The 20,938-nt window shown below is 33.0% G+C and overlaps 2 protein-coding genes and 1 pseudogene across 7 annotated transcripts; 1 reads left to right on the top strand and 2 right to left on the bottom strand.

Moving 5' to 3' along the window:
• The first annotated feature begins 5,402 nt into the window (after positions 1-5,402).
• LOC142538931 (putative WRKY transcription factor 9) lies at positions 5,403-8,210 on the top strand. The gene is given in 6 exon segments (XM_075644228.1): positions 5,403-5,689; positions 6,074-6,211; positions 6,295-6,657; positions 6,931-6,975; positions 6,977-7,045; positions 7,149-8,210. Coding segments are annotated over 6 exon segments (1,455 nt in total). The 5' UTR covers positions 5,403-5,548; the 3' UTR covers positions 7,848-8,210.
• Positions 8,211-13,379: 5,169 nt separating this feature from the next.
• LOC142539942 (uncharacterized) lies at positions 13,380-17,798 on the bottom strand. 6 transcript variants are annotated; one of them, XM_075645724.1, is made up of 3 exons: positions 14,706-17,798; positions 14,525-14,598; positions 13,380-13,819 (listed from the first exon to the last, which is right to left on the bottom strand). In XM_075645724.1, the coding sequence occupies exon 1, from the start codon at positions 17,370-17,372 to the stop codon at positions 15,714-15,716; it is 1,659 nt and encodes a 552-aa protein (XP_075501839.1). In that variant the 5' UTR covers positions 17,373-17,798; the 3' UTR covers positions 13,380-13,819; positions 14,525-14,598; positions 14,706-15,713. The 6 variants fall into 6 exon arrangements, with proteins under 6 accessions (XP_075501839.1, XP_075501841.1, XP_075501840.1 ...); XM_075645726.1 differs by having other exon boundaries at positions 13,380-13,801; positions 14,531-14,598; XM_075645725.1 differs by having other exon boundaries at positions 13,380-14,598; positions 14,706-14,799; positions 15,592-17,798.
• Positions 17,799-18,000: 202 nt separating this feature from the next.
• Positions 18,001-20,401, bottom strand: LOC142539941 (protein ROH1D-like; annotated as a pseudogene).
• Positions 20,402-20,938: the final 537 nt, after the last annotated feature.

Raw genomic sequence — 20,938 nt, 5'->3', positions numbered from 1 at the left:
ATGGACTCATGTGGTAAGAATTTTAAATTATGATTTAAAAATATATTAACATTTGAAAATTTATATTATTTCATGCTAATATAATGTGTTTTATTTTAAAAAAATAAGGAATGTTTGTTTATATTGAGGTGGTGAGTAACTTACCAAATAAACCAATTATATTATTTGAGATTTCAACTCGGTTTTGAGATCCTATTTTTATCAATGGATAAAAGAGAAAGGTTAGTCTATGTTACATCGAATGTGTTTTTTTTCCTATTCCAATATCATTAGATTATGTGATTCTGAGGGAAACATTGTAACTCTAATTATAAAATAGAATAATTCAATTGATAACTTGTCTATTGTTGGGAACATGTGAATTATATGATATATATATGTGTATATATATATATATATATATAGACATTGCATTGCAGGCTGGTGTGGTTTTCATTTTTTCAGGCTGGACATTTGTTGGGCCAAGAATAATGTGAACTTAAATATGGCTATCTTGGGCCTGGTGGCATTGGTTCCAACTAATTATTTAATGGATTGAAGATTTGGGCCAATAAGTATAGAAACTAAAGTATACGTAAATATACGCCATCAATTTTATTTTATTTTTCAAAAACAAAAACAGTACATATAAATAAACTACATCAAATAAAAAAAAAACAATGGTATCTATAATATTTAAAAGATTTGAAAATTATTTTGGGTATGGTTATCGATTAAATAAATTGATATATTGATATTAACAAAGGATCGGTTTAGTTACCGAAATTTTAAGCAGATGCTAGCTAATGATCGTTAACCTCTAAAACATATTATTATATGATGATAGCACGAATTTCATGTAATGAAAGCTCTAGAGCATAAAAATCATTTATTTTCCTTGTATTTTTCCCCTTGAAAATGTGTCAACAAAAGGGGAAAATTGTACTTTTTGTCATATATTTTATTTTTCTGCTATTTTTTAATCAAATTTCAGTTTTAGTTTGTTATATTTGTTTTTTTGCCACTTTAGGTCATGATTTTTTGATGTGACGCCGACGTGCAATGTCACAACCGCACACGCGCAGGAAAAAAAAAAACTAAAATTGTCAAAAAGTAAAAGATATCGGACTTAGAATAAATTCGATGACAACGAGAGATTAATATACATGACTAAAAATACAACTGCATATTAATTCACGAGTATTTTTAGATTTCCCTCTAGATTGAGCTTACAAAAAGAATACAAATGGCTTAAATAAAGTATAATAAAATATCTAAGCACAATGTCTAGAATTGAATTTTGGTGGCCAAATGAGGACTAATTTGCGGTGGTCACATGCCTTACGCCTAACATTGGGTATTAATATATAGTCCATTACTCAAGGAATAGATATACATTTGGTATATATCACTTCAAAAAAAATTATATTATATATAGAATGAAATTTTTTTTTTGATAAATTAATAACATTATGACCATGAAATTTATTAATTAAAAAAATTAATTAATCCATAAACTTATAATTTATTATTTTAAAGAGTTTTTTTATTCAAGAAACGTAAATTTAGTTGCATAAAAATTCTTTGTGTTACATCAATATATGTATCATATTATTTGATTTAATATAAATAAAAATTAATCACACGTATATATTTAAAAAAAAGAGTAAATTATATTAATTATTTTTAATTAATTCAATAATATTTATTATATTGACTAATCAAATATAATTTATGTATAAACAGAAAAATATAATAAAATTTTATGAAAAACAAACAAAAATATAATCATATTTTACCAAATCTTCCCGGTTATATTTGTAGTTCTGGAGAATTAGAATTATTAATTTATGATATGAAGGGATCATAGTTTTATACATCCGTCTTCCGAAAAATTATAATTTTATTAATTTATGAAAATTATTAATTTAGCACACTGCCCAAGTCGGGGCCAAAAAAATTATTATTTTAGAGATATTATTAATTTATCAAGTATTAATTTATAAAAATCTTATTGTAACCTATAATTTTTATGTATTAATTAAGATTAAATCGGCTCAACAATAGTCAATTCGAAACTCTCATAATTAATTTTTTATAGTGTATTTGAAAACAAAATTGAATTGAAACTTTTGTATACAAAATAAATGTGATATTAATTAGTCGTAATGAAATATCGAAAAAAATTAGTTTTATCCAGGGGACAATTTATAGTTTGACACTAGTAGAAAAAGCATGGATACTTTTAATTAACACGAGCTAGAACTCGTCTCAAACTTAAAATTTTAGTGTCAGATAATTGTACGTCATCGACGTAAATTCAATATATTTGAGTAATTCTGCGTCGTGTAGAAACTAAATGCTTCGGAAAATCGAATGTTATGGAATAATCCAAACAAACAAATTACTCTATTTTGGTAATAGAAAGAGACAGTTGTTGAAAATTGAAATACAATTCCAAATATAGCATGGTTTTCATTTGGTTCTCTGCCGTCACGCAACCTAATTGACTAACGATTTTTTCACGATAAAAAAAAAAAAATTATTTAGAATCATTTTTGGATTTATGCGTTATTTAATTTCACCACAATCTCAAGAAAAGTTTCTTTGCAGCAAATCGATCGGAATCAAATTAAATAAGATACCAAGCTAGCAATTCATATATATAAAAAATTAAATTTCAGTTTCACACACATTATCAATAGAGAATTTTTCGAACCTCGAACTTTACCATTTAATATTGGTCAGGCCAGATTGTATGTATAATAAGTTGTATTTTTATCTAAAATTAATTTAAAATTAATTTGAACAGTGACAAGAGTAATTTTAGTTTTATTTTGCTATTATTTTTTAGTATTGATTGACATATATCATCTCTTTGGTCTAATTTTATAAGACAATTTAATTTAGAGTAGTTTTGCAAACATTTCATATATATTCATTTTTTGAGAATAAAAATAGTTAATATACCAGTAGTTCGATAAATGAAATAAAAAAAAAAAAGTTGTCTTTTGATTGGAAGCGATATTCAAAATATCTGAAAAATGAGTTTGAGATTCTTAAAATAAAACAGATTTTTTACACTTTGCACATGCATGCGATTTGCAATTATCTGTGTCACACATTATTGATATAAGATTATAAATTGACCGATAATATGATAAAATAATGCAAGTTAAATGATCAAAAATATAAATTTTCGGGCGTATGTATAACATGCTAAAACAAACATTTTAGTTTAATTTCTTTAACCATAGGGTTTCCACATATATATATATATTATGTAATATAATATTGATTTCTAATTGCTCGCTGTTGAATATTTAAATAATTAATTGTTGTTTAGTGTGTTTTCTTAATGAATAACCAAAGTCGAGAGAATTACCTGCGGCGACGGTTGCTCTTCCACAGTCAACTCATCACCCAAAAAAGTCAGATATTGGATCCATCCAATCAGATTCGGAAGCAACTCAATTTTGTTAGCATTTTTTCCTGAATTAATTAATTTCGATCCTCGTTTAAAAAAAAAAATCGAGTGGTTACATCAAAATATCAATAAAAGAATCCACAAATTATTATTTTTCCTTTGTGAGTCGGTAATGAGTCTCGAATCTAAGATTTTATCTCAAATTTGAGATTTTGGTGTCAGCTGAACTACAATCATCTACTTTATCTTTATTCAACTTAATAACACAAGTCGACTACTTATACTTCATCCGATATCAAATTAGTTTAAAGTTTGGTACGAGAAACCTCTCTGTTATTAAAAATAGGGAGAAGAGAAAATTAAGATTTAAAAGCATAGCATAAACATTCATTAATTTATAATTTAAACTTTCTAAAAGTTTGAAGAAAACTAAATAAGGTAAACCGTACAACTTAATCACAAAGAAAGTAGAAAAAAAATAAAATTAAATTAAAGAATATTTTTGACACCCACCATTGACGTATAGCAATTAATGAACACTAATTTTATTAGGATTAATTTGTCACAAAAATTATAAATATAATTATTATATATTAAAATAATAGGAAGCTAATTAATAATAAGAATCAAATTCGTATAAGTTACAACATGGGAGGAAGTGGTGGAAAAATCGAAGAATAAAATATGAATAAATAGATTCGCAATAGGGAGGAGTGGAGGTCTTCCAGTTGACATTTTCCAGATCTGATCACAAGCAAGGTCCCTCTTTCAATTTTTAGGATTTCTTACTTTATCATAAGATCATGTCACCTCTCTCTATTTTAAAATTATTTTTATATATGTATATATTGATAACATAAGTAAGCTCGATTATAATAATTATATATTTATATATAATTTTGATATGCTGAATATAATGAGCGTCACAAGATGTTAATGTGGACATCGTAAGTATGTTTTTTGAAAACCAAAAAATGTGTGAGAAGATGACTGGTGTGATATTTCACAAGAAGATGTCTATGTACGGAGCTCCCAACATTTCATATATACATATAAAAAGACAAGTATATATAAATAAGCATACATGATTTTTTTTAATAAAGCCAGAGAAGGAATTATTTCTATTTTGAATTTTATAAATTTCTGAAAAGAAAAGGTTCAACTCATTAGGGATCCTCGAACCTATTCGACATTCAGGCTTTGTTCAAACGATCTCTAGACTAGTTTTTCAAGTACTCGTTTCAAATAGAGTAGGTCTCTAGTGAGACAATCTCACGAATATTTATCTATGAAACCGGTCAATATTACCGATATTTACAATAAAAAGTAATACTCTTAGCGTAAAAGATAATATTTTTTCATGGATGACCCAAATAAGAGATCCGTCTCACAAAATACGACCCGTGAGACCGTCTCACACAAGTTTTTGCCTTTCAAATAATAATTGAATAATACTAAAAAAAAAAATATCCTCAAATATTAAGCTTGGTGCTGCTTTATTAACAAAAAATGCAATAATAAAAATATAGGTGATCAAAATTATAAATTAAAAAATATACAAGACCAAAAAAAAATAATGAACTTGGTCAGCATGTTTAAATCTTTTAAAAATAAAAAATAAGATAAAATGGGAAAAAAAAATGAAAGCGTCGAGTTAATAAAAAATCCGTGGACTCTCAACTTTTTCTTGGTACTATTTTCACAATTTATTTTTTTAAATAGTATAACTATATCTGTGAAGTTTTGATATTGTAGGTAAAACAAGTAATAATACATTGGATCTGCCCTTTTAGTTAATTAAAAGAACTTTCTTGTTATTTCACAAAGACTGTACGTAAAATACTTTAATTGATTATTAATAAGATTATCCCTGTAGTTTAGCATTAATTAATCCAATATTAATTAAGAATTCAAAGATAAAAGTCAAAACTTAGATGCGTCCTTAATTATATCTCTAATTAGACTACTATAGTACTGGTGCAGCTGCCTCCTGCGTTTAATTTCAGACGAGGGAATTGACTTTGGTGCCTAAGAAAAAACCATTTTTATCTAGCCAGCTATAAGCAACAACAGTAGAAATTTAGCAATATATGTTATTTATTTATAAATTATACGGCAAGAGAAGAAGAAGAAAGTGAATCCATGGAGATTGATTTGTCCCTCAAGTTATTAGACTCACAAGAACAAGACATCCCGATTTCGGAAGTCGACGAATCGAAGCTACGAGAAGCCGAAAATCGCCATCTTCAAGAGGGTGCTGATAAGGGTTTTATTACAGATGAGGTACTGAAATAATATCGACTTCATAGTTCCTAGCTACTATATACATGTACATACATGTATGTATGTATATACATGTATGCATGTATATTAATTTCTTACAAAGAAGGTATTACAGAATCGATTCTCTCGATAAACGGAAATTCATTTGGAAAAGTTATTGAACACATTTAATGTAAAATTTATATTTTAGAAATAGATCAATTGAATCTTGAAAATATTTTTATTTGATGACTCAACTTTTATTTTCCCGTAGTTTGATTATGTATGTGTAGTTTAATTTGTACACTTCTATATATCATTTTAATACAAATTCTAGTTCTCTTGAAATGAAATGATAATTGGAAGATATGGATATTTAAAATTGAAACTGTAAACTTTCCCCAGCTGTCAAGTTTGCAGAAGCAGATGAATCGCTTGAAGGGGGAGAACAAGAAATTGAAGAAAGCTGTGGAGAGAACACTGAAAGATTACAGCGATCTGCAATCCAAATTTGCTATTGTACAACAAAATAATCAGAAAAAGGTGATCAGATTAATTTAATTTTACCAATATGTATATATATATATTATATGTTGTTGAACTTTGTACTAAAATCAAATATGTAGGATCCAAAGTTAATTCTATCACTCAATGGAAACAACAACGAAGACCCGAATGAGGATTCGAACAGAAGCCCAAGAATTATTGATATAATAAGCAACCAATCGATTTTATCTTCTTCAAGAGAAGACGATGATGCTAAAGAAAGCGACGAATTAGGGTTGTCATTAAGGATCAAGGTTGATTCTAGCAAACACAAGTTCGGAGAAGAAGTTGAAAGAAAAGAAAATAGAGAAGATAACACGGGAGTTAGGACGACGCAAGGTCAAGTACAAAGCAACAGCTTGCCTGGAATTATGAGCAATATCAATTTACCACCTAATAAAAGAGCTAGGGTTTCTGTTAGAGCAAGATGTGAATCAGCCACGGTGAGTTCGAAGTTCTGTTATCTGGTTGAATTGATCATTAGTTTTATATATATGTACGTTCTTATGTAAGTATATATTCATGAAATTTTAATCGTTTCATTCCATTTTTTAATTATTTTTTCCCAGCCTATTATATCTAAACTTTATATTGTTTTAGCTTGCTCGTTAAAATTTTTGGTTCTGTACGTTATTACACATTAATTGGTTATGTGTATATTTGATAAACTGATAGAATGTAACTGATTGGTATAAATTTGGTTTGCAATGTATTAGATGAATGATGGATGTCAATGGAGAAAATATGGGCAAAAAATATCGAAAGGGAAACCCTTGCCCTCGAGCATATTATCGTTGCACTGTTTCACCTGGATGTCCAGTAAGAAAACAGGTATGCTATAAGAAGTTGTAGCTAATCCATTTGTCAATTTTTCGACATATATATTGATCGATCACAATTTAACTTTTTGAATATTAATTCTGAATGTGATTAGGTCCAAAGGTGCTTGGAGGACATGTCGATACTGATCACGACGTACGAAGGAACACACAATCATCCACTTCCTGTAGGTACAACGGCAATGGCATCGACAGCATCGGCCGCAGCTGCTTCTTTCATGTTATTAGATCAAAGTAACCCATTCTACGATGCATCGGTTCTATCATCGCCCTTCAACGACCAAGCGCATTACCCGTTCCCCAACCCCACAAACCCTCATCTAATAAACCCCTCATCTCCTTATAACATCCCAAACCTAAGATCCATGAACCCTAATTTTCTTGACCCTAACAAGGGCATTGTTCTTGATCTCACAAACAATGCCAGTTCTTCAAATCCCATGGCACAGTTAGGCTATTCTTGGATGCCAAAACAAGGTAACTTCAATGGGAATACACTGATGAACCAGTACTTCCCGAACCCGAATAAGTTAGTAGACGAAATGGGGTCCAAAATATGTGAGGTGGCTAACAAATCTTTGCTGGCTGAAAATGTGAGTGCGATTGCCGCTGATCCTAAGTTTAGGGTTGCTGTTGCAGCAGCCATATCCTCACTCATTAATAAAGAAAGCCAAGCAATGAGTCAGTCCACACCACCCGATGCTTTAGTTCATCGAGATGGGGACAAAACCGAAAGCGGCAGCGGTAGCCCCAAGAAAAACACTTGTGTTCTAGAATCAAGCAACACTTTATAAAGGAAGCTTAGATTAGTTTGGAGCATTGGTCTGAAGAAAAACAAGTGGATTTGGGACCAGTGTCGAAGGGCAGGCTCAACATAGACAAGGTTTAGTTGACGTACGTAGATCATGTGATAATCAATTATATAACACACGCACTTTGTTAGAGTGAAAATTTAAAATTATTAATTTTTTTTATGTGATTTTACTATTGTTTTGTCAGATATATGAAGGTTCCAATGCATGTGAAGCCTTGACTGTCGTAAAATTCAAGAACTCGAAGGATTAAAGAGTTTGTTCAATTATTTTTTTAGTTATCTTCCCAAGGAAATTTGGATTTGAAAGTTAATTGTTTTAGTTAGTGTAAAATTCAATTTATTTTTTTTTCCGGTCTTGAGTAGACTGTATAATCACTTATTGAAATCACTTAATTATATATATTATTATATTGAATCGAATTAATAAATTATTTCCATTTTTTTAATGCAAAGATCGATACTCCGTTGAATATTCTATATTTAATTCACTTAATTCACATAGTTCTTTGCATGTATGGTCTAGGAAACATAGGTTGTTTTGGTGAGTTATTAATTTGTTTTAGTATATAATAATTAAATAACTAAAGGATATTGAATTTGATCGATCACTAATTTCATGAACAATTAAGCTAATAATCTTTCGGGTCCAATTAATGTTATTTAAGTGGAAATAAATGATGGTCCAAACACTTCGTTTAGGGACGGTATGGATAGGCATAGCACGGCGCCAAGCAGTCGTGTTTCCTATGTAACGATTTGAATCATATACGCATTATATATTTCTAGAAATTAGGTAGCTTTACTTCGATTGATGATTTTATATTGATAAATTACTATCTGTTGAATAATAATATTATGTTCGATTTGATTGATTAAACAATGAATTATATGGATAAATAATAATGTTATTATCTTTAGGTAAGGGCATGATAGTCATTTCAGTCATTATAACGAAAAAGTGATTACAAACAATGATAAATTATCGATCCAATGGTACATGTCGCCCTAAATTACAAAAATCATATTTAAAAACACGCTTTAATTTTTTAACCTTTAAAACACTAAAATATTTTTTAAAATACTTATCCAAAAAGGGTCCAAATATGGAGGAAAAGCTACAAAGTCCTCTATTAATAAGAAAATAAAATATGGAGGTTTTTGCGATGCGCACCTGGGCTGTATTGCATGATAGATTGCGGATTTTGCATGAGAAGGTGCCTGGATGTGCTCAATTGGATGTGGAGTGGAGCGCCTCCCTTTTGAAAGACTTCAAGGAAGCTCGGGAATCCTTAATTACCGCACCTGCTCCGTAGCCATTACCCCATCTCGAACGCTGGACGAGACCACCGGTCAACACCTTGAAACTTGAGGTAGACGCGGCGGTTAATTTTGACACTGGTGGTTATTCGATTGGGGGCATAGTGCGAGATCATGATGATCAAATACTGTTTGCCTTCGGAAAAAGAATCTCTAAGCCACAGTCGGTGGTCTTCGCTGAGCTCCTTTCGATAAGAGATGAGATGAGGCTGTTGGAGGAACATGGGATCGAAGTCCATGTAATTACTACTGACTCTCTGCTGGCGGTGCAAGCAGTCATCAACCCAGCAGAAGATTTAAGTTATTGTGGTGCACTGGCGTTGGATATTAGGAACTCATTGGACAGCTGCACTGATACCGATCTTAGACAGATTGACAGATCGGCGAATCGGGTGGCACATTCACTTGCATTTTTTTGGCTTTCTTCCCCTGCTCTTTTTGTTTGGGAAAATGGGGTTTTTCCGTTTTGGTTGATGAATCTTATAACAGACGATTTATTGCTTTCTGAATAAAATTACAAGCGTTACCATAAAAAAAAATAATAAGAAAATAAAATAAAATAAATTAATAAATATATCAATGCTTAATTTTATCGTCGATTGCATCACAATCTTAATTTTGTTTAATTCGATTATTCAGACATCTTCTCACTTCAATTTTACGATTACGAAAGAGATTAATATATGCAGTTATTAAGATCCAATTTTTGTTTTTAAATTAGTATATGGTATAGTTTTATTATATTCAAAATTTATAATCTAAATTGAATAATTGCAATTATAATTTTTTTTAATAATATTTTGGGCCGATGTACACATTAGGGAGCAACGGTAATTCATTTTGGGCTTGGATTAAGCCTGTGCCTAATGAAAAGTCTCAATTGTTTTAATAAATCCATTATGCTGGAAAAAACTTCGTAATTATCTCGTGGGTAGATAATAATTTATTCATAAAAAATATTTTATTATCGACTAATAAATTTTTTTTATAATATTCTTTTAAATACTTCTTTTGTGAGATAGTTCCACGAATCTTTTAGGTCAACCCTACCGATATTCACAATAAAAAGCAATACTCTTAGCATAAACATTAATACTTTTTAACGGATGACTTAAATAAGATATATGTATCACAAAATACGAACGTGACACATATTGGATCGAAACAAATTATTATCTGATAATACTGTTATCACAAAAAATCATACGAAATGGTGTTATGATCACTTTTTTGTGAGACAAAATTCATACCCGATCATATTAATAAAAAATATAAATTTTATGTTAAAAGTATTATTTTTGACTTCATGTGTAAATTGAATCTATCCGTCAAACATATATAAATTGATGAGATTTAATTTAAATTAAATATATAAATCGAATCTCCCATGTCATGTTGATCATAGGAGAGTAAAATCAGATGAGCTAAATAATGTGCGTGAATCAAACTATATCATCAACTAAGAAGCCATAATTCTGTTTCAAAAAACACTAAGAATAAAGCCACAGCTAGTGGTGGAAAATGGGTGGTGTTGGTGGGCGGCGGCGGGAGGCGTGGAGAATACTGGAGATCATTTTTTCCTGACACCGTGGAGAAAGTGCGAAGGAAAACGGAAAGGCGGAGCAACACCTCCACAACCCCAATTCGACCTCCAGCAAGTCAGCTTTCAGTACATGGAATCAGCCCCGTGACCACCACCCAATCCGCCGCCGCCGCCGCCGCCGCATCTCTCATGCTTTTCGACGCAACCGACGACAACACGGTGGGAATCAATTATGAAGAGTTCAGGTTCACCTTCATGTACCGCGGTATTCCCCTCGGCCGCGGCGCCCACTTGATCCAAGCCAACGCCGCTGATATTCTCAGCGAAGCTTCACTGAACGACCAGGTCGCATTACGGTTCGTGTGTGATGTCGGAGCCAGATTTCGGATTCTTGGTCTCACTTCACATCGTGTGCAGGTAACATTCTTGAAAATATTTGCTAAAACTTATATGTTTTGATTTGCGATCTAAATTGAGTTTTAATCCTGACAACGTATTATTTATGGATCTTACCGACGTCAAATTAACATGGTATCAGGAAAATGACTAAAAAAAGTAAGAAAATTTACCAAAATTACAAAGAGAAACAAACGTGCCAATTACATTTTTATTCCATCTGTGATTGCCAATGATTTGACCAAATTTACTTCGGATTGGGCCAATCATTAATTGGCACAATATATTATATAATATAATATAATATTTGTAATGAATATTTCAACTTCCTCAAATCCAAACTCAAGCATTAGAGTTGATACTAAAATACCGACATTCTTGAACTGTTATAGCCACAGTTTGTGACGCTAGTTTCTTTCAAAAGCATGGCTCGGGCATGTGTTCAAAGAGCCGTCATACACAAGATAGGCCTTTTATTATTGAAGACAAAAATACATGAGAAGGGAACAACATCTCGGATAAAGCTTATACGAAGATGCAATAGCATGAAGCTAGCTATATTTCAGTAATTTAAAGCTAGATCGAATTCCTCATTTATTTAACCTACATAGACTATTCATGTACATAGCAATCATTTATTAATTCTATGTCAAAGAATGTATTTGCTAATGCATTCGCCACGACATTTTCTTCTCCAAAGATACACACACAAAAACTATAACGCGCATTGCTCCTGTACTGCATGGATTGAATTTGATTAGCATTTCTTGATTCAATCCCCCTTCCAAAAACTTCATGAAAATAAACGAATGATCATCGTTATGCAGAGATAGAAAGAAAGAAAGAAAGAAAGAAAGAAAGAAACTGTGCAGATGATAACATAATTATACTCCAAAAAAGTCGGTACATATTATGTAGTGCAGAAATGAAATTTACATCTTCTTAAAGTGTGCATATAACATAATTACAAGAAACTCGAACTAATTATTCTTGCCCCCAAAAGATTTTGTGGGCACCCTTTAAAATTCAAATCCTTGCCCTTTTACGAGCATGATTCTCGATCAAAGGCTCAGTCTGTTTGTATATATCAGCAATTGACCTGAACCTTGTGTTTCTTCGGGGCAAAGCTTCATCAAAACCCTTCTCTTCTTCATTGTTTTCTCCCGGATAATTGACCAAAAAGAAACGAAAATCACCGGAGATATTGGTTCTGAGATTGATCAACTGCAAAACGGCTTCCATTTCCGGCTTTGTGAGGTTCAATTCCATCTGGGTTTTCTCTTGTTCTTGGAGTTGGTTTCGTTCGGTTCCCGTATCATCTGTACAATACGCTGCAGAAAGGGGGACATGTACATGATTTATATAGAGGGTGTTTGAGGGGTATAAATGGAAACATGGAGGGCCGTGGCCAATGAGGAATGAAAAATTTGCTTTGTTGGGAACTTTTGTATTTAGTTTCTATTATGTTTCCGAGGGTGTTAAGGTAATTTAACACAAAGTTCCCATTCACCGCCTAAGGATTATTATTATATATAATCCCACTCCTCTACTCTTTTCTTTTTAATTTTAATATTTTTTTTACTATAATCGTAAACCTCTTATGTAAGTAAAACGAAAAATACTCGGCAGGAATCCAAAGAACTGAAGAGGATAACAAATATCGACTTTCAAAACATGCATTAAATATTTTAATGTGTATAATAAAATTATATTATTAATGGATATCCAAGAACAAATGGACATTTTGAGGAAATAGAATTTACCATGCTTCTTAAAATAGAATAAATATGTTTATTGTCTTATAATAAATATCGTAGAATGTACAATTGTATTATATAGGATGCCAATAAAAGAAAAAATAATAATATTTCTGTTATTTATATATAGTAAAATAAAAATAAGTAAAACTAACAACATGGGTCATGAACTATGGACGCGAGTAAATAAATCAAGGCAAAAACTTATGTGAAACAGTATCACGAATCGTATTTTGTAAAACGGATATCTTATTTGGATCATCCATGAAATAGTATCGATATGATTGATCCGTCTCACAGATAAAGATTCGTGAGATCGTCTTACAAAAGACTTGTACATAAATCAAAATAAACAACAGGTACCGATATTTCTTTTTTTGTTTAATTGGTTTTTATATTAGAGACATCATCTAAAAATCCTCGATTTACCATCTTCAGTGTTTTTTTTTGATAGAACCGACTCCGACCCAATATTTTCGCTTCTGAATGGAAAACTAAATTAAACAACAAGAGAAACAGATTCTTCAAATCACAGTACATGATACTACAGATCCTTCTCCACCTTTTTTTAATACACCCGTGATATAATACAAAGTACAACGCAACTAACCAAGAAAAAACTCCATTTGGTATGATAATGGTCATCACCGGTATATTCATTTCTACCACTGTCAGTTATGTCATATGGATACATAAATAACTCACCGATCACACAGTACCCGTCAAATTTTGTTGTGCATACACTTACAAAACTCAAGCAAACGGGACCTAATCTCCAGCTACCAACTTGACATAAAGCTAGGCTCCTGTAGCCACGGTGAAACAGAGAAGAAGAATCGACTGGAGAAAGATCAACTTTAACATTCTTAGATGCCCAGGCTTTGGATTGTGAATTGGAATCTATATGTGAGATCTTAGCACCTGGAGGGAAGAGAATTACTGGATTATTTGAGGAGGAAAGCGGGCGCATTTGGTAAATAATTGCAACATAATTAAATGTAACAGAAAGTTCAAAACTTAAGTAGGGTAGAAGTGCATGTCTCACTACTAAAGATCCTTGTGGGCACAGGTACAACAAGGAAATATCACAAAGACTGTTTCTAAAGCTTTTCAATCAAGGGAGATAGTAGGAAACAAGAGCACCGAGATATAAGAAAAAAATTATATTCCAACAAAAAATTGTATTCACATCACATTAACAGTATATTTGATTGCACAGGTCGATACAGAATTTAATCATGCGCTGTAACAAATTAAAACCAGAAAACGATTCATAGAGGAGAACACGTCTGGTTTGAGTAAGGTGCTACAATCCTTGTGAAAAAGGATTGATCCCAGAGACTAAGCCCGTCTTAACACGAGAAAACCCTTCTCCTTTGCCCCTGGCCGAGCTAATACGTCTCCGAAACAGAATTATAACAAAATACCAGATAATATTAACCCTTTCACATTCTATTTCCTTTAACTCTATTCGTCACTTGTGTGTTTGTGCAATGAAAGCCTACGCTATTATGAGCCTGGACTTGAGCACAGAACATACACATCAACTTTTAAGCTCACAATGTATGCTTTGACAAAGTAAACAAGAAAATATAGAACAGAGAATTCGAATAAAATATCTCATCAGCATCTGAGAATGTGTACACTAACATGACAATGTGGCAGAACCGTGTTATCATGCTCATTCGATACATATGAAGATGGAATAGAAATAATATCTGTTAAAAGAAAGAAAACATATTCAAATGTATGCAGACAGTAATTCTTTAGAAAGAAGTTGCACATGGCAGTATAAAAGAAGATCAGAGACTCAAGACAAACTCACAGCACAATATTTTTCTGATGCATCCCGGGAAAATGAACCAACAAGTTCAGCACCGAGACATAGAAAACAGGTTCAATCCATGTAGCTTCACCAACTGCAGCAAGATGAGGTATATTATAACTCAAGAACAAGCAAAAAATCTGGTAGAATGAGGATTCCATAATCGATTCATTGGCACGAAAGAACAAAACCAAATATACAGAATAGGATCACTCCAAGTCACTGCAATACCACTCATGAACAAGATAAAGATGCTTTTGTGCCCAAAAATATGTTTAGGCCCCACTTACAAAGGCATATAAATTGCAACAAAAAGTAAAGTCAAGACACATTAGTTATCGTAATAACAATAAGTCCACAGAACAGTAACTATGGTCGCAACTATGTTCCCAGCAATGTCTTTATCACTAGAAAAACTGAGATCAATGCATAAAAAAGCACGATAAAGCAGAAGCTACAGTCACAAGTTTTTCCTTCACTATATCTGATTTTCTTTCCCAAAATTGTTTTCAATTATCGAACAAAATATTGTACTCGTTGTAGGGATAGAATTACTCATTGACTATAAAACAAGCATGTGTGCCGAGAAAACTTTGCCAATAGCTATAGAAAAGATTCTAGTCATGACAAGGAGATGGCTCTCGTTAAATTTCAAACGAGGAGCATTTATGTCACAGTATTCTCTTCACATATTTTTTTTCAACGAACACATTTTCCTTTAGTTACTCCCATTGTGTTCTACTCACAGACCAATTTCGTTTGATCATAGAGGACTAGGGATGGCAAAAGACCAAATATCGATTAGCATCGACATGGAGTATAAGACTACACAGATTAAAGAGATAACATGAAGACAGTGATACTTTCGTTAAAAAAGAAAAATAACCTCTACTCGGGCCATCAACAAACAGATTCAACCCTTTTTTTTCTTCAATAACGTGCTCTGATTGAAGGACCTCGAAAGTTGTACAGCCCAAATCAAATACCAAGCAAGATACCCATTTTGAACTAAACAGCCACCGGAATATTCATGTTACTCATCAAATGTTTGGTTTTATCTAATGATGATAAACCCGACTTCGTACTGTTTGACGCAGATAACTCTATTTCATTGGCTTCACTCGCCATACCTGCCTTTCTGAGGCAAGAAGTCAAAGAACTCATGGTAATATTATCCGGTGCACAACCCACTGACAACATCTTTTTATATATGTTTATAGCTTCAAACGTTCTCCCTTTCATACAATGCCCCAGAATAAGAATGGTGAATGTCATCTTATCATGGACACACCCCTTTGCCTCCATTTCTGCAACAATGGCATTTGCCTCATCGACGTTGCCAGCTTTACAAAACCCATCAATCACAGGGTTATAAATAAAAGGTGAGGGGATAACGTCTTCTCTAAGGTTTAACTGCCTTAATAAATCCCGAGATTCGTTTAATCTATTTGCCTTACACAGAGCATTAATTAGAATGGAAAATGTAAATGCATTAGGAGACACCTGACGCTTATTCATCTCATCCCAGAGCTTCATGCTTTTGTCCACATCTCCAGTCCTACAATGACTATCAATAATAGAGGTGAACGTGACAACATCAGGTTTAAGGCCACCATTGAGCACTCTTTCATACATCATTAATGCAGAGTCTGAATCACCCTTTTTGCTAAAACCGTCAATAACAATATTAAACGTGAACAAATTTGGTCTAGTTCCACGTTGAATCATCTCATCAAAAAGAGTAGCAGCTTTCTCCATCCTACCTGCTTTGCAATAGCCAGATATAACTGATGTGTAAGTCACAACGTCCGGTGAAAACTCACAATGTAACTCAACTTCTCTCAGTAGCAACTGAGCTCTGCCCACATTACCAACTCTACACAACCCATTAATTAGGGTATTATAAGTGATAAGATCCGGGAGACAACCAAAACTTTCCATGGAATTAAAAAATTCAAAAGCCTTCTCGACTTTCCCAACTTGGCATAATCCTCGCATTACTATGTTAAAACTACAAGTGTCAGGGCAAAAGCTCCGTAATCTCAATATATGACCTTTGAAGAAACTAACTGCCTCGTCTAAACGATCTCTACCTACTAACAAGCTCAAGAAATTGTTATGTACAAAGGAGCTAACTATTTCCCCTTTCTCACTACAAAATTCAGCTTTTGCGATCAAAATTTCTTCTGCGATCTTAAATTTCCCAGCATTCACAAAGGACGAAACGAGAAAATCCAAAGTTGAGTTTTGGGGAAAAAATCCATCAGTTTTCATGTGCTCATACACTAATTTAGCAGAATAATGAAGACCCATGTGACAAAGTGAATTCAAAAGCAAATAAAAAGTGGATTCCCAATGAATGATATTTAGATTAATCCTCAAATACTGAAAAAATCTAAATGCCCATTCTGGGTCTTTCAATCTATAGCTTAAATGATGAATCACGCCAAAAGCTAAGAACGGATTCAAATTTTTGCGAAAATAATCAGAGTCAAAAACAGAAAGGGACTGAGAGTGGTTAACCAAAATAGTGCATACAACTTTAGTAAACCAGAGAGTGGATGCCGCGGCATAGGATGGCTCTATTGAGGATTGACCGTGGAACAGAACTATGGATAAAACCTTGGGAATGAAAACCCTCTGAGCCAAAAATTGCATTATTATCATTCAATGCAGGGATTGTTGATACAAGCAGCAAAGGATCCACGGCTCTCTTCTTCATTCCATTTTCATTTTGTGTGGATGAAATGCAAAGACTAAATTAATCGTACAAGGTTAAGCGTTACTGAAATCCATTTCAGCCAAAAATAACATTCTTATCAATCATAATGAGGATCGTTGATACAAGTAGCAAGAAAAACAATTAAACTCTCGTGCATTCCATCCCCTTGTGCAGGCTGGGAAGATTTCAAGGTTTAAAAAAGAAGTGTATCCGACAAAAAATCGATGTAGCTGGATTGCGAGTATATCTCGATTGGCGACCAGAATCACTAACTAGGGTTGAAAGAGGGCGCCCGGCTGAAGTGTCCCAAAATCGAAAATTTGGGTCTTTGGTTTCGAGGTTTATGAACAAAGCCATAGGGTAAACGAGGAATACACCTCCATATATATACACACATATTATTTATTATTATTATTATTATTATTATTATTATATTTAGAGAATAATAAATACCTTGTATTACTTGAAATACAAATATATTTCGAAGATTAATATGTGCATGATTAATTTTTATATTTTTATCTGTATAATAATTAATTAATTTCCTCATATCCATATTTGCAAAATGATTAAAAAAAAAAAAGAATTCTTTAGTAGTTTTATGAGAATATCAACATACGCAACAATATAAAATAAAATTATTTTAATAATAAATAAATAAAAAACAAAACAAAAACGATGATACAATATATTTTTTCAAGGTACAGTAGAGAAAGAAACCACCAGCTCCATCATCCGACTCTTCTCTGCATAATCAGTTGACATGTTTTAAGGCTCGGTAGCTTTGCCCAAGGCCTCGAGACCTTCTGTGTGACAGTTCATAATCTTTCGAAAAACGTCCCTCAGCTGGCGTTGAAACGGATCCAATCCATTCTTACAAGCTTCGCATACTAATGATAATTCGTACACGTTCGCCCTCACTTCTTCTTTCACTTCCGCTGATAAAGGGAACTGAGCAGAATCCACCAAGGTTGTGATCTGATGCACGTTCTTTTCGATTTGATGTATTTCCTTCAGTAAACCATTTGAGTTACAACGATCCCTTTTCTTTGATTCATCCATAATTCGACTATGAAGCAAGAAAAATGGTGTGCTCCATGGAAAATTACGAGGGATTGATGAAATGAATCTGCACGCCCCGGTCTTGACAAGGTATTTCCATGACAAGGACCCATAGGACGAACATGAGAATAAAACTCATCGTAAAGAAAAGTGTAGCCAGACCATCTGTTGCTTCTATTTCGTTTCCACGAGGAGGGATTAAATTATTTGCAATTAACTGGAGTTGTTTTGAGGCTGACCAATTATGAGGTACGCTCCAAGATAGCGACCGTGAGTGCCCCGACGAGCGGTGATGATGACTATCCTTTCCCTTACGTCCAAAAGATTGGTTCCGGTCAGAAAACATAGAACCTGTATCCTTTTCATCTATCATCACGAGTGCCAAATCCATCAAGGCTTTTCTTGCTCGACGAAACTGGGCTTCACCCAGAATCCTCTGTCGAGTATCCAAGGCACATAAAACGATCTCCAAATGTTTCTGCCATATTCGAATCCTCTCGATACCATCACGAGTTGCATTGAAAATATCGAGTGCTTTGACAGCTCTGTCAAAGAATTCAGTAGCAATCCTATCTGCTGGTGGCTTTAAGAGATGCCCTCTATCGTTCGTCAATATGGCTTGAAAACGATCAAGGCAGCTAGAAAAGGCATCTAAAAGCTTGCATATCCATGAAATGGAAAGAAGTTCAGTAGCATCCACCACTGAAATGTCGTGAAAACAGGTAAAAACTTTCCTTTGAAATGTATCAAGATTTTGAGTACTTGAATCACGGTTCATTTCTGACTGAACCGGATAACTTCCAATAGTCAAAATTGGACGACGAAATGAGGCAAAAGGCATAGGGGAGCCATGGTTGTTTGAAGAAGGCATTCTTCAAACTAAAATAAGGCCAAAGACACCTGCAGGAAACAAGCCACGAGATCATTTTATCAGCTAAAACCCAAAGAAAAATCAGTAGCAGCACGTGCTCTTAAGAATAATTAAATGTTGCATTGTGATTGCTCTGTAAAATTCCAATATCAAACTCTGTTGTATTCCAACTTATTATCTCATCGTTCTTCCCGAAGCCAAATTATATATACTTATATTTCATCCATTAGAATCAACAAGACGGCATAGCATTTTTTCTCAAGTTCCGAAGATATCAAACAAATCATACTTTAAGAGGCGGAGGAAGGAATCAACTCCAGGGGAAACTTTTTCAGACTAGACTTACATTTTAGATGTAAGATCGACACCGCTCGCGTCTATCGGACTATACCAGAATCATGTCATCAAAATACCATAGATTTTTAAATTGAGAACATCTACAGAAATTGAGCACAAGAAAATAAAAGGAATTATATAAACCAATCTAAGACATATTTCACCACCAAAAACATAACCTTTAAAAGAACAATCTATTTGATTCAATCATAACAATAAACAAAGTCCAAAATCCTTATTTTTTTGTTTAAAAAATTATTAAGCTCAATCCAAGACATTTTTTTTTTCAAAACCAAGATTATAACATCTAATAATGCAAGCAACCCGATTCAATCAGATCAATGAATCAATGGACAAACCACAAAACCCGCAAAGTTTCAAACAAAATTTCGAATGCCCAGATCGAGAATCGTCGCAAGACCATATCTAGAGAATAACAACAAGCAAATTCCAACAAATCATGCTTCCAGGCCCAACGAAAAGCAAAATTCAAGAAATCAACAAGTGTGTCAAATTAGTTTAGAAAAAAAAAATATCTTTCTTATACCTCAATCGGTTGCTTGTGCATGATTCCTACATGGAAAATTGGAAGTGGAAAATGGTGAATCGCAATCCTCTGGAGAATAGGCCCGAAGCCCCCCCACCTTTTGCTGACGATAAAAGTTTATGGCTTCCAAAAGGGTAACTAAACTGAGTCGAATTATGAAACGCTTAAATAAATGATACAAAAACGTGTTAAATTTAATTTACCCACGTATACCATATACATAACCTTAAGATCTAAATTCGTGTTTAATCTATAGATTTCAAATCCAAACACAAGATAAATCTAATTTATAGTTCTATTATGGTTCCACGTGTTTTTGGTTTGATCATCCATTAATATTTGATTTTTTGTTTGGGGAGACAATTCTAATATATATAAAGTAGGTCTCTTGTGCGACGGTCGATGCTCGGTAAAAATCTATAATAAATGAACATATTCAAAAATCAAGCAAGTAAAAAGAGAAAGACGTGTCACCTTCACCACCATTGAAGACCGTAGCCGAAGCAGGATGGCAATGGAACCAAGTCACAGGCATCGAGAGAAGAGAGTGAAGAGAGAAGGGATTTCATGCTAATTTCCAACTTCATCTTCTAAATTTGAAAAACGTTGTTGTGATATATCTCATGCATAAATTCTCAAAGTCATTACATTCAAAAAGGTTTTGAATTAGCATGAGCTTAATTCTTTCCCTCCAC

This window comes from Primulina tabacum, chromosome 3 (assembly GCF_025594145.1).
Source record: "Primulina tabacum isolate GXHZ01 chromosome 3, ASM2559414v2, whole genome shotgun sequence".
NCBI classification, from domain to species: domain Eukaryota; kingdom Viridiplantae; phylum Streptophyta; class Magnoliopsida; order Lamiales; family Gesneriaceae; genus Primulina; species Primulina tabacum.
The sequence above is the reverse complement of the archived record's forward strand: the minus strand, read 5'-3'. Positions and strand labels throughout refer to the sequence as shown.

Coding starts and splice junctions, on each gene's coding strand:
- LOC142539942 (XM_075645722.1), bottom strand. CDS start 17,372: ATGATAATAATGCAATTTTTGGCTCAGAGGGTTTTCATTCCCAAGGTT.